The sequence below is a fragment of the Staurois parvus genome, unplaced genomic scaffold (genome assembly GCF_062004578.1).
Source record: "Staurois parvus isolate SC_StPar_1 unplaced genomic scaffold, SC_StPar_1.0 ptg000233l, whole genome shotgun sequence".
In the NCBI taxonomy this organism is placed as follows: Eukaryota; Metazoa; Chordata; class Amphibia; order Anura; family Ranidae; genus Staurois; species Staurois parvus.
This window is the reverse complement of record NW_028318029.1, coordinates 770,616-785,356: the sequence shown is the minus strand read 5'-3', so window position 1 is coordinate 785,356 and position 14,741 is coordinate 770,616. Positions and strand designations below refer to the sequence as shown.

Genomic DNA, 14,741 nt, shown 5'->3' with positions numbered 1-14,741 from the left:
CAGCAGCACAGCGCATCTCTTGCACGGATCCACCTGCACTGGTGGCTATGTGATATCAATACACCTTGATCTAAACATAAATGTTAGAAGCAGACAAGATTGTAAGGTTGCTAAATAGTTTGGTTTGTAATTTGAAACTACTTCCTTGAAACTACTTCCTTGCCTACCTTTGGAGGAATGAGATGAGGGCTATTTGGTGATCCTCATAGCTACAGACTGGCCCAGGTAAATGTGATACACTGATATGGTAAGACTCCTAGCAGATGCAGCGGCATCTCTCTAGTCTGTGATTCCCACATTGCAAAAAGCTAAGAATGCTACTTCCTGTAAATTCTATCATTGGATCTGAAAGTCATATTTGACTTTGTGCAAGTCTCAGGGCTTCCACCCTAGGAGGTTTCACTATTGGGCAAATTCTCCTATGTCTGTGTCTGACTTCAGTTCACCCAAATGAAATTTCCCTCCATCGTCTGTATGTAGTACAGGCTTTTAGTCCATCTTTCTTAGTGCTTCTTTTTAGGAAGACTAATTCCTATTTTGTTATCCCAAATAACACTTGAAATGGTACTCGAGCTTTAGCATCTTTAGATTGTTATCACTTGTTTTCTGAGTTGCCCACCCTTCATTTGGACTTCTTTTAGACATCTGTGTTCGTGCATGGAAGAGAATTAAAATGTGATTTTTGTACTCACCATGAAATCCTTTTTTTGGAGTTCATTGAGGGACACAGGTCCCACCCCTCTGTATTTACATTATTTTCAGTTCTGCTTTGCTACAAAAATTGAAGCATGCTGGTAGTGGGAGGGGATGTCCCGGACTGGCCTTCTATTTTTTTGATTACCATTGGCCAATCCTCCAGTAGGAGATAGAATAAGCCAAAGGTGACAGACTTCCTGTGTCTCTAGATGAATTACAAAAAACAGCTTTTATGGTGAGTACAAAAAAATCTATTTTGGTCGGTATTAATTGTGTAATACAATATTAACTAATTCCTATGTAATTTTAACAGGATATGAAGAGACCTTATTGCATACTTTTAGCTTATTAGTAACTAGCAGACCCTTCCATAGTTCGCTTAGTACAGTTATGCCATGACATGAGAGATGGTAACTCAGTCTACTTAAAGCATCAAACAACTTCTATCAATAAGGTTATATCTGCAAAATATACCATGATAGTCTGGTTTACAAACACAATGCTACTTATCCAATATACAAGAAGATGGCTCCCTTTCATTCCTGCCTACAGAGGCCCGCTTTAGCTACAGGACTGAGTGCTTTTTAACAAGTCACCTTATGCTGTTTCCAGTCACCAATCAGCTACTGACAAGTAGGGATGAGTTGCCAGATTGGTCCAAACCTAGGCCTGTTTAGAGGTTTGGCAAAAGGCCAAACTAAATTGGTGTTCAATGTAGTCAAACCTCCAATTTCAGGAGAAGTAAGACATGGAACCCGAATCCTAACAATCACAAGTAGTTCCCACACGACCCATTCATCTGTCAGCTGTACCACACTGGGCCACATGCCCTTAACATGGAGAAGCACCTTGTCAGGGGCGACCCCACTGGTGGTTGACCCCCACAGTCAGCAAGCCAGGGTTGTGGAGAAGAGGCCCTTATCCTTATCAATATGGATACAGAGTACTTTGCAATGGGGTAGCCTCTGGCAAGGTACCCTCCTTGTTAAGGGCATGTGGTCTGTTGTGGATTGGGGGGCACGCACTTTTTTTTTAAATATTTGGTATGTATTTTTAGGGGGGACTTCATTTGTTTTTCTTTTTGTGTGGGGCCACCCATTAACATCTATGATATAGATGAAGGGAATTCCTGGCTGTTTTGTTTACAAACAGAAATGGCCAGGAGCAGTCATATCCCAGCAATCTAAAAGGCATTTTTTTCTTTATAAATATCCGTTTTGCTGTAATAGTTTGTATCCATTGTGCATAAGCGCCACTTAATGGGCAGGTTAAGGGCATCCCCCAAGAATGTTAAAGGACTTTTGCATTTTAATGTTTCACTTAAAGCATTAGTAAAATTGATACCTAAAGAAATATTACAAAAAAAGAAAATTTATTTTGGTACTTGTTCTCCATGGCCAGCACATAAAACAGAGGCCAATTGCGGACTTTAGAGGCACCTCTAAAGTCCACAATTGGCCTTTGTTTTATTTGCTTGAATCATATATAATGCTATAGGACGTGGCACATAGGAGCCTACTGTATGCCCCTACAGTTGGTCACTCTGTATCGGATATTTTCATATTCTCCAAGGCAATGCCATTACTATTAAAATTCAGCCCCCATTGACTTCAATTAGGTTTGAATTCAGCACCTGAACTTTAGTAATGTTTGCCAAACCCACCTCAAACCAAACTCGGATGCAGGCAGCTACTGACAACCTGCTGACACCAGCAAAATGTTATTGTATGTCAAGGCAGGATGGAGAAGCTTCTGAATCCATAATATCTAGTCTTTGAGAAAAGCAAATAAAGGATTATTTCCTGTATTTGTTCAGAACACAACAACTTTACATTGGAGCATTGGAGTATCTATATAAAATCTCAAAAGTCTGTCTATGTATGTCTAACTAGTATCTCTCTAATGATATAAATTCTTAGTTGCACCGGTTTCTTATTTTTCAGGTACAGCCACCATTCTGTACTCCAGATGACAGTAGATACTGGGAAACTGACTGTGGCAATTATGCTGGAGCACTAATGTATTTCTGTTCATTTTATGTTATCATTGCCTACATTATGTTAAACCTTCTGGTTGGTGAGTTAAACATAACAGTATTAAAAATAATTGTCAAAATATATCAAAATTTACACTGTATATATTAATATGAATATAAATTTAGGAAGCGGACAATATTGTAAGGTTGCTAAATAGTTTGGTTTGTAATTTGTTGTTAGATCCCAACTCTGGGCTTGCTGGGCATTATTTAACCCTATGAGGCTGAGAACATCTAATAGTGTAATGAAGGAATTAGGGACAGCTCAGGAGAAGAGGTGAATATAGCAGGCAGAGATGCTGTATATGCTTTACACCTCCGGGGCACTATTTAAAAAAAAAAAAAACTAAGAAATGAAAAAAATGCTCACATTTGGGCTTTAATCGCATTTTTCGTTTTAGAATATTGATCCTAAATGTTTTAATTTAGAATATGAAGTTTAGGAATAACTCTATTGGACCTATGAACAAACACTGCACAAATGCAGTGTATACATGTCTGGATGTGTACGTATTCAGCAACATTTCCTGACAACATTTGCTGATTTGTAAAGCTGACTGGTCAGGACTACAAAGGGCAAAGGCAAATTAAAGCATTCAATTACTCATGGTTCACATATCCTGGTTCCTGCAGGCTACGTTTTGCGTGGGCATGAGAGCCCATTCATTTGAATGGAATCCCGTGCCCCGTGACACACAGGGAAGAAGTCCCTACACTTCTTCTGAAAACTCAGCACACAAAGGAACCTCGGTTCCCAGTGCGGTTGCGATTTCCAGTGCGGGCCTTGTGCCATTAGAATTAATGGCACCCGCCCACGGGTCTGCATTCTTCTGTGAGGGTGGTACAGCTGCATGGATTTTTGTGTGGATCCACAGCGGCACTACCCGCACATATGTGAGCCTTAATCTGTGGAAAACCTACAGCAAATGTGGGCCTAGCAAATAATCAGTGATATTCTCCTTAGGAAATCTCTGAAATCCATTTCAGAATAGTGAGAACTGGCTGACACCAGATGCTAGACTGCATGCACAGTGTTTGCAATGTATTCCAATGGCCTTAGTTCACACCACTGTAGTCAGTTCCAGTGCTTTCAACAAAAGTACAACCTGAAACTTTTTTTTTCTCTGGAATGCATCAAAATGCGCGTAAATGCACTGGACTGCACCAGAATGCACATTGTCCTAATGAAAATACAGATTTTTAAAGTGTCAAAAAAGGGTGTAAAACAAAATACAATGCACTGCAATGATAATGCATCTAAAACGCAACTAAATGTGTATGCAAAAACACACCTGGAACACTGAAATTGTGGTGTGAACAAGCCCTGAATGTTAATGGTTTAATCATTTGCTGAAAGTAACATTGACAGCTTTATAAATATAGCAAATTTTACAGAAACTAGGATTTAGGATAAGGTTAAAAATAAATATAGATATTGACAAATCTCTTTTAGGGCTGAGATGGGTGCATTGACACTGCACAGCAACTGTGCATTCAGTGTGGCTTACTGGTGTGATCACTCACTTAAAAGATTGAATGTTTAAAAAAAATGGTGATGACAAAGGATGTCAATGCATAGTGATGGCAAATTAAATAAATGATTGACATCAAATGTATGATGAATTCTGAATTAATATTAGGTAAATCTGACATATGACAGTTATGAGTAATAAACCTATTATGAGCTGCCTTGCATTATTCTTCAAGACAGAGCTACCTACAGCTGCTAGGCAAAGCAAACTTTAATAAACTTGAGATTAAAAGGAACATGACCTGATCAGCCATTACTACTAACCAGTACTAGAGGCTGTTATCATCTGAATTCCAATAATCTGCTAGCTATGAGGCAGTACACAAGGATACACTTCACACAAATAGCAAGCCAGCTGCAGAACTAACACCAGTTCTTGGAGTGCTGAATGGGAGCCTGGGCTTTAATGAGCTAGGACGGGGGTCTCTGAACTGCGGCCCGAGGGCCGTATGTGGCCCTCTGCTTGCCTTTATCTGGCCCTTGGGGCACTACTCCTCCCACTGATACGTGGCACTGTTCTTTCCATTGACACAAATGATGGGACACTATTCCTTCCACTGACACCAGCGATGGGGAACAAATTCTCACACTGCCACCAATAATGGGGCCCTATTCCTCCCACTGACACTAGTGATGTAACTGGCCCTTTTGGCATGGTTTACTCCCACCAATACTAGGGCATTTCTACCCACACTAGGCACAGTCCAGGCCCCATAAAGTTTGAAGGGTAGTAAACTGGCCCTTTGTTTTGAAAGTTTGGAGACCCCTGGACTAGAAACTATGGACTACGGGATTTGAAGTGTGTATAGAGCAGAGCACATGACTGCAACTAATGTGTACTGTTTGTTCTAAACCAGTGGTCTTCAAACTGCAACCCGGGGGGCTGGATGTGGCCCTTGGCTTGCCCTTGTCTGGCCCATGGTGCACTACTTCACTGACTGGCACCATTCGATGGGGCACTATTCCTTCATTTAAACCAATGATGGGGCATTGTTTATGCCCACTGATTCCGAGGCATTTTCTACTCACACTAGTCACAGCCTGATCCCCCTAAAGTCTGAAGGACAGTAAAATTACCCTTTGCTTATAAAGTTTGGGGACCCCTGAGCTAGGTTATTATGTGAATTGGTACTTGTAGTTTTCAATTTTCATCACCAAGTGCAATGCAAAGTGTCAGATACAGTGGTATAAAGCACGTCACTACTGGACTCTAGACCAGTAGAGACGTGTCCTCTGGAGTGAAAAATCACACTTCTCTGTCTGGCAATCTGATGGACATGTCTGGGTTTGGTGGTTGTCAGGAAAACGGCACTTGCCTAACTAGTAATAATTGGTGTACGAGCGCTAGGTAGAACGAAATAAGCAGCTAGCATTAAAGGTCAACCTCCAACCCTCATAAAACATACATGTTTAGTAATGCAGCGCTATTAAATAACATGTAAAATGATAACTGATAAAACAACCAAATATAAATATGCGCTGTGGAGCACTAAGGTAAAGGTGATAATAGCGTCTAAATATGACGCATAAGGTGCAATAGTGACATGTAGTAATAAGCAAGAGCACGAAACGCGTTAGGGAGGAGCCAAGCCAGTGACGTCACGCCACACGGGCCATGAGGGAGGCCGGCGGCCATCTTTGATTCTGTTCATTTATCCATCTTACCAAATGTGAGTGCATGGTGTTTTTTGTTACTTTTTGCCCCACATAAATAAATTTACTGCACTATCAGGCACTCTCTTTCTGGCTCGTTTTTTAGTGAGCAATTTAAGGTGGATTCCATAAGTGTCATTTTGGTCCACATACATCTGGATTGGATTTACCCTGGAGATCTGGAGAGTAGCGGCCGGATGATGAGCTGATGTGCAGACATGTACCAGATGATCCCTAAGGTTACCCTTAGGATGCTGATGACCAGGAGTGCTCTATGTACTCAAATGCGCTCTCTGGTTAGTGTAATACATACTCATTTTCTTATCCACTGTAAGCACGGAAGTTCACCTTTTCTATATACTGGACGTTTTTCTTATTACTACATGTCACTATTGCACCTTATGCGTTATATTTAGATGCTATTATCACCTTTACCTTAGCACTCCACAGTGCATATTTATATTTGGTTGTTTTATCAGTTATCATTTTACATGTTATTTAATAGCACTGCATTACTGAACAAGTACTTGCCTAATTGCATTGTGCCAAGTGTAAAGTTTGGTGGAGGGGGGATTTCATGCTCCCAACTTTGTGGGAACATTTTGGGGATGGCCCCCTGTTCCAACATGACTATGCACCAGTGCACAAAGCAAGGTCCACAAAGACATGGATGAGCGAGATTGGGGTGGAGGAACTTGACTGGCCTGCACCTTAACCTTATAGAACCTTAACCCGATAGAACACCTTTGCGCTTCTGGAAGAATAATCAAACATTCCCATAGACACACTCCTAAACCTTGTGGACAGCCTTCCCAAAAGAGTTGAAGCTGTTAAACCTGCAAAGGGTGGGCCAACTCAATATTGAACTCTACCGATTAAGATTGCGTGTAAAGGCAGTTGTCCCAATTCTTTTGACAATATAGTGTGTGTGTGTGTGTGTATATATATATATATATATATATGTATATATATATATATATATATACACATATATATACACATTTTTTGTTTCTGATTATTATTTTTCTAATATTTGTATCTGTTTATATTTGTTTTAGCCATAATTGTAGAAAACTTCTCTTTGTTCTACTCAACTGAAGAAGATCAACTGCTAAGTCCTAATGATCTTAGACATTATCAAATAATATGGAATATGGTAGATGACAAGAGAGAGGTACGGTTTTTAGCAAACACGTTTTCTTATGTTACCTATACTGTATAAACTACATCAGTGCTTGATTGTCAGGGATAATTTATGAAAACTAGAGAAATACCTAGATCATAAGTGACCTGTTGTTACAACAATAAAGCCAAATGAAAAATCCAGGGGCTATGAGCATCCAATCAGTTTCTGGTCTAGTCTTACTGACCAAATTTCATAAATCAGTCCTACCAGTTTTGTTTATCAGAGAAAGACTAATTCCTTGGAATATCTGAAAAGAATAATTCTGCTATCAGTGCCAATCTTACAGGAGTTAGTTTTTATTTTAATTTGAAATCTAGCTACAGCAAAAAACTTGTAACTATATCCAGTACTGATTGTTCTGGAGCTACTGAACTGGTTTATACTACCATTCAACCAATCCCCTAACTTAAATGACAAATATAAAACATACTTTCATATTGCTAAGCAATAGTAGAAATAACATTGTCAGCAGGACAATCCTTAGGCTCTATGACAACATCAAAATGTTGCTATGGTACCCCTCAGTGAAATAAACAATTGTTGCTTGCTCACAGTGGGGAAGTTGAGAGGTTCTCTTTAAGGGCTCGTTCACACCATGGTGCAGAGACATCACTTTTTCTGCACGTGTTATGTAAGGGCACAAGTAATTCAATTGTTCTCTATGTGCCCTGTTCACACCACAACACTAGTATCACATGCAGATTTTTTCTGCACAGGAATCTGCAACATTTATAAAACTCATTGAAGCATGCATAAAAACTGATGTAAACTGAGGTGTCTGCAAGTGGAATCTGCACATCAGTTTCCATCAGTGTTTCTGCAGATATGGTGTGAATGAGGCCTAATAGACCTCTGACTTCTGATTTGCCATTGCAGCGGTTGGCCAGAAAATGGTATCTTGCATTGCCTATTATAATTTGCCTGTACTGAAATGGCAGTACAGCTGTCTAAGAGGATTTCCTTTTTTCTGGAGAGATTTCTTTTTACGTGTTGTGACTTCAGGACAAACCGTAAGGTAATTCTCCCCACACATTGCAATAAAAAAAAACTTGGTAGGTCTTTGAGCTATTCTCTACTAAATCCAACACAAAAAAACCTAAAGTTTTTTATTTTGTAGAATCCAAGAAAAGTGCACTGTTCCAACCCTTCAATCTTGCCCCTTATACAGTTGTGTTCAAAATAATAGCAGTGTTTTGAAAAAAGTGAATAAAGCTCAAAATCCTTCTAATAGCTTTTATGTCCATACACACAAATGCATTGGGAACACTACACATTCTATTCCAAATCAAAACATGAAGAAAAACATATCAAATTTCCTCTAAAAAAAAATTGAAGAAAAGTGAATATTAGACTGTTCAAAAAAATAGCAGTGTTTGTATTCTTCTTTACAAACTAAAACATTCACTATATAAACTGAAAAATGTTTGAAGATTTTGCTTTCCTTTGAATAACTTAATTAATATTTAATAATAAATATTTTGCTTTCCTTTGAATAACTTAATTAATATTTAATAATAAATATTAATAAGCACTGTTTCTGAGAACTGCTGTACATCTGTGTTGCATGGAGTCAACCAACTTCTGGCATCTGTGAACAGGTATTCCAGCCCAGGATGATTGGACTACATTCCACAGTTCTTCTCTATTTCTTGGTTTTGCCTCAGAAACTGCATTTTTGATGTCACCCCACAAGTTTTCTATTGGATTAAGATCCGGGGATTGGGCTGGCCACTCCATAACGTCAATCTTGTTGGTCTGGAACCAAGATGTTGCACATTTACTGGTGTGTTTGGGGTCGTTGTCTTGTTGGAACACCCATTTCAAGGGCATTTCCTCTTCAGCATAAGGCAACATGACCTCTTCAAGTATTCTGATGTATTCAAACTGATCCATGATCCCTGGTATGCGATAAATAGGCCCAACACCGTAGTATGAGAAACATCCCCATATCATGATGCTTGCGCAACCATGCTTCACTGTCTTTACAGTGTACTGTGGCTTTAATTCAGTGTTTGGGGATCGTCTGACAAACTGTCTCCAGCCACTAGACCCAAAAAGAACGATCTTATTTTCATCAATCCACAAAATGTTGCGCCATTTCTCTTTAGGCCAGTCAAGGTGCTCTTTGGCAAATTGTAACCTCTTCAGCACATGTCTTTTTTTCAACAGTGTGACTTTGCGGGGGCTTCTTGCAGATAGCTTGGCTTCACATAGGCGTCTTCTAATTGTAACAGTACTCACAGGTAACTTTAGACCTTCTTTGATCTTCCTGGGGCTGATTGTTGGCTGAGTCCTTGCCATTTTGGCTATTCTTCTATCTATTCGAATGGTAGTTTTTCGCTTTCTTCCACATCTTTCAGGTTTTGGTTGCCATTTTAAAGCATTTGCGATCATTTTAGCTGAGCAGCCTATCATTTTCTGCACTTCTTTATATGTTTTCCCCTCTCCAATCAACTTTTTAATCAAGGTACGCTGTTCTTCTGAACAATGTCTGGAATGACCCATTTTCCTCAGAATATGCTGTAACCAGCATGTACAACTTTTTCTGCCATCCTTCCTTAAATAAGGGCAATAATTGCCACCTGTTTTTCAAAGAATGACTGACCTCACTAATAGAACTCCACACTGCTATTATTTTGAACATGCCCCTTTCAATTAGTGATTCAATTACACAGAATCAGCAGCATGCATGTCATGACTGTTGGGTCTGCTGGATTTCTATTACTCTACTACACCTGCTAGTAAATTATTTTCCATGTAGAAATATCATTTCTACCAAAAACAGTGATTGATCAGGTTAGTGATGTCTGATTGCTATTATTTTGAACACAACTGTAAGTTAGGATCAAGTGCTGGCTTGGAGTCTATCACACCTCCACACATACAGTAGCTTGGTATAATCCAGAGGAAAAGCCACACACTGATGAAGTCTTCACAGGCAACACTTTATTCAGCTGACAAGCTTCAGCACGTGGTCTTACTGCGAGAACCACCCCATACTATGATGGGCTTAATAATAGAGTATGGACCCTTTCACACTGATGCACTTTTGATGCACTTTGTACAGCTTAAGGGCCCTTTCACACTTTTGTGCTTTTCATGCACTTTTGATGCGTTCCCATTGACTTACAATGATAGGTTCTTTTTTGTTGCACTTTTGGAAAACTGCAAGAAAGATGCAGCATGCAAAACTTTTCAAAGTGCAGCGCACCTGCAGTGTAAACAGTTACTGTACATAGCATTTAATGAAAAATAGATTTAATGAACTCTTGCGTGCTGGAAAAGCACGGCAAAAGTGTGCCAGTACGAAAGATACCTATAAGGTTGCTGGAGGGGAGATGGGATATTTATTAACCTTGTTCCACTGCTATTCAAACTCTTAAAATTCCCATGCGACCTAATCATCACTATTACTGCTATAGGCAAATGTAAAGCACTAATAGTGAGCTACTATTGGGGTGTTTACCTTAATGTCATTTACATAGGACCTGCTATTTGCACTCCTGGAGCACAGAGCAGGACTGGTTGTCAAAATGACGACTTGGTCACACCAATTATAATATCTTAAGGTGTACCTTGTATCCTTAACTAGTTATATAGAAATTTTAAAATATCCCCAAGAAACAGAGTAAATGGTTCACTACAGTGACAATTTTTCATGCCTAAAATATCTAAACTCAAAAACAAAAATGTAATTTACAATTTACTAGTTCTGTTCTGTTTTTTTCTCTTTATTTTCACTAGGTGATCCTGCTAGTGGCAAATTTCCTGTCCTAGAGTGATAGCCCTAGTATAGTACTACAGAACACCTTCCCATTTCCTTTTCTGTAAAACAGATGGGAGGTGTTCTGTAGTACATAAAGACTGTTGAGAACAATACTAACAAATAACAGTGCAGCACATTGTATATTTGAAAGTAACAGATAACAGACCAAATAACAGACCAAAAAAGAACAAAAATCTAAATTCTTTGGGTTTACATACCCTACAATACCTCTAGAAGTAAGATATCAATCAGTAACACTGGAAATATATTGTTTCGGCTAAGTTAAGGATTTGCATTGTGAAAAGCAGCAGTAAAGAACAACACCTGTGTAGCACAGAATAGTGGGCAGATGAACTAGTAATATAATGTGCAAATCTTGATGCCCTTTTATATCATTACAGCATATACAGTACATGCAAACAAGACCTTTAAATCTACAACACACTGATATGATTGCTCTATTCAAGATGATCCATTTTGCATTGTTCTGTCCTCCTTATGTGTGAAGGTACATAGCTTGACAGACAGCTAAACCTTTCTCGGCAATGAGTTGACAAAGAAGCAACGTCCAACTTTGTCTTTATTGCAAAGATATAAGAGGTGAAACTGAAAATAAGGCGCTTAGTAACACTGTCTGCCATGTGACAAAGCATATTATACATTACAGTAAGGCAATGCACATATAAACACATGTAAGACATGTAGGGGACATAAAACACAGATGCATAAGATATAGACATGTGTGTAGACGTACCGACGATGCTATTGTGAACCTGAATGTGAGGGTTGGATCCCACCAGCAGCGTGGTTACCACAGGAATGGAGTCTGTGATGAGGAAATGGCTGCTATGAGCAGGGCTGCTGATGTAATCGGAGTTCATAGGCTACAAGCTATGGAAGCTGAAATGGGTCAAATGTCTACTGTGAAAAGATGCAGTGTATACAAACAGCCACTAGATGGAGCAGTTACACAATGAACAGAGAATTACAAACTGATAAGGCATACTAATAATACCTAATTAACAAAGAACAAATTGCTGAAGGCATGACATTGCATAATAAAGACATAGAAAATTGTTTTGTAATTCCCTTAAAAATCTACTTTATATAGATGCCCCAAATACTCCTTTCAGTCTTGATCTGTCTGAAAAACTGACAGAGGGATCCAGACTGAACACCCATGTACAGTACAACAGTGTTGTCTGTGCATACCTTTAAATTTCAAAAGCTGGCTCACTCCTACTTTCCTCTGACACAGGCCTATTGGCCTGTAAGCCTATCCATCATGGTGAAGGTCAAGGAGCTGGATGTACAGGCCAGTTATTAATACTGCAATGAAATGGCAGTGTTTGCATATCAGAGACAACTTTATTAATTGAAAAGTATGTGTATGTATTGTAGTCCTTTAAGCCCAGTAAGCCTGGAGTGTGTGAGGGTGCTCTAACAAAAGTGGACTTTTGTAATGTAGCAATTATAAGGCCTCTCTAGTAAACTGGAATATACTGAGGTAAATAATTACATAAAATGACTGAATGCGATAATTTTCTGCTGTATGTATCGGCAGGGTGTCATTCCAGCATTTCGAGTGAAGTTCCTGTTGAGACTACTACGTGGTCGCCTGGAAGTGGACTTGGATAAAGACAAGCTTCTATTTAAGCACATGTGCTATGAAATGGAACGTTTACATAGTGGTGGTGATGTGACTTTTCATGATGTGCTCAGGTAATTTGGATTATTTACTGTAAAAAAGGGACCCTAGTGTGTACCAAAATTACAGTTATCAATCCGCAGTTATGCACCACATATCAGTCTTCTGTTTCTGTCTGCTTCTGAGGCCTGCATGAAGTGGCTTCAGGTAATCTAGCTCCCACTCATGTTATTAAAAGATATAGCACACATGGACAAAGCCTACAGAAAAGAGCTTATCCATAGTTTAGATCCCAAGCCACCTATCAATCCATAATTTTCACATCGTTGCCAAAAACAAAGCTTTCTTTGCAGAATACATTTTGAAGAACTATCAAAAATTATGTTTGCATCTTTTTAAACAGATTAAAACTTTATGTAAAAAAGATCACACTAGTCAATTTACTTAATGTTTCACCCCTCTTCTACACGGTCCCAACCAAACTCCAGCCACCACAATCTGCTGTTTAAAACTGTGAAAAAAGGTAATTGTATTTTGAGCAATGTGAATGACAAGCTATTTGTGTTTTTCTTACAGCATGCTGTCATACAGATCTGTGGACATCAGGAAGAGCCTTCAGCTGGAGGAATTGCTGGCAAGGGAACAACTAGAGTATACGATAGAAGAAGAAGTGGCTAAGCAAACCATACGCATGTGGCTCAAAAAATGTCTCAAACGTATACGAGCGGTAAGTAAATTGGATACCCTGAAAAATATTTGCTAAAGTGTGCATTAAATTATAATTACATTAGTTAGGGGAAATTTATTATCAATTTGATAGCTTTATTAATTACTGATGAAATGTATTGCTTTCCTGTAACATTTTACTGTTATTTTGTTTTCTCCCTTCTAATTGCAACAGTGCTCAATTTTTTTGAGAGATATAGACCAGACTGATGAGATACTATAAACACTTTGTTATGTTAGGTTCACATCTATGCATATGTAGGACTGCGTGTAAATTGCACACATTCCTGCACCCTCAGCAAAAATACACTATGTACTATCCTGAATCCAAAGCACTTAGTCTGCTTCCTCTCAGATTTCTCCTTTCTCCTCCATTTGCATGACTCATTTCTAATAAAGTAAGCCAACACCTCAGCCTCCCAGGAGACAGCCTGTCCCTCCCAGCACACAGCAGGTGAATCATAGACTCTGCTCTATGTTTCTCAGAACCTGTGTAGAGGGAGTGTGTCACTTTCCTCTAATCAGCATCAAATTACACTCCGCTCTGTGCTCTGTATCTATGCAGTGTGTGTGACTTCAGATCCCCACCCCCTGCTTTCTGTTGCCGAGAGGTGCTGTGTAAAATGTGTGTTTTGAAAGACTGTAGAAAAAAGAGGGCTAAAGATAAACAGGTACAACTTATATAGAAGGATTTGTTTCATCTTCTGAGACCAGTCACTTCAGTGAGTATATGTAAGGGTTTATGACCACTTTGAGAATTTTCAATTTTGTGTCTGCATGGATGGCTCTGATCCAAGACAAATGGGTCATTTCCACAATTTTTCTGGGATACAGGCTAGAATTCTGGGTCTTTTCCCCTCCCCGGTTTATAAAATAAATTGTACCTATAAGTCCAGAGAAAAGAAGAGCTTTATTCAGGCACTCGATTGCCTATTGTCTCAAGGAATAATCACAGAGGTTCCAGCGGATGAAAGGTTTCAGGGGTTTTATTCAAACCTGTTTACAGTCACAAAACCAATTGGAGATGTAAGGCCCATTTTGGACCTCAAGGGGCTAAATCAGTTTCTAAATGTCTGGTCTTTTCGTAGGAAATCGGTTCAGTCAGTAGTGGCCTCCCTACAGAAAGGAGGTTTTTTTTTGCATCCATAGGCATCAAAGACACATACCTTCATGTACCAATATTCATTCCTCACCAAAGATTTCTGAAGTTTTCAGTAGGGGCTCAGCATTTCCAGTTCATAGCAAAAATTCTTGCTCTGGTGTCGGGGCTACTCAGAGCTCAGGAAGTATCAGTCACAGGTTATCTAGACGATCTCTTGCTCAGTGGTCGGTCCATTCCAGGTCTGAAGCAGGATTTGGTCCTTACAATGCAGATTCTGGAACAGCTGGGCTGGGTGCTCAGCTTCAAAAAGTTAGGCCTGGAATCAGTGCAGAGCCTGGAGTATTTGGGGATGGTCCTAGACACGGCTCAGGCAAAGGTAATTCTGCCTGCAGGAAAAA

The 14,741-nt window shown here is 39.4% G+C and overlaps 1 protein-coding gene across 2 annotated transcripts in view; it reads left to right on the top strand.

The window, feature by feature from the left end:
- The window catches only part of NALCN (sodium leak channel, non-selective), a 694,063-nt gene that overhangs the window by 658,424 nt on the left and 20,898 nt on the right, over window positions 1-14,741 (top strand). For both annotated transcript variants that reach the window (XM_089679951.1, XM_089679950.1), the window contains 4 exons: window positions 2,640-2,772; window positions 6,974-7,089; window positions 12,432-12,589; window positions 13,092-13,242. In XM_089679951.1, coding sequence (XP_089536077.1) covers window positions 2,640-2,772; window positions 6,974-7,089; window positions 12,432-12,589; window positions 13,092-13,242 — 558 coding nt within the window. The remainder of the gene's footprint in view (window positions 1-2,639; window positions 2,773-6,973; window positions 7,090-12,431; window positions 12,590-13,091; window positions 13,243-14,741) is intronic.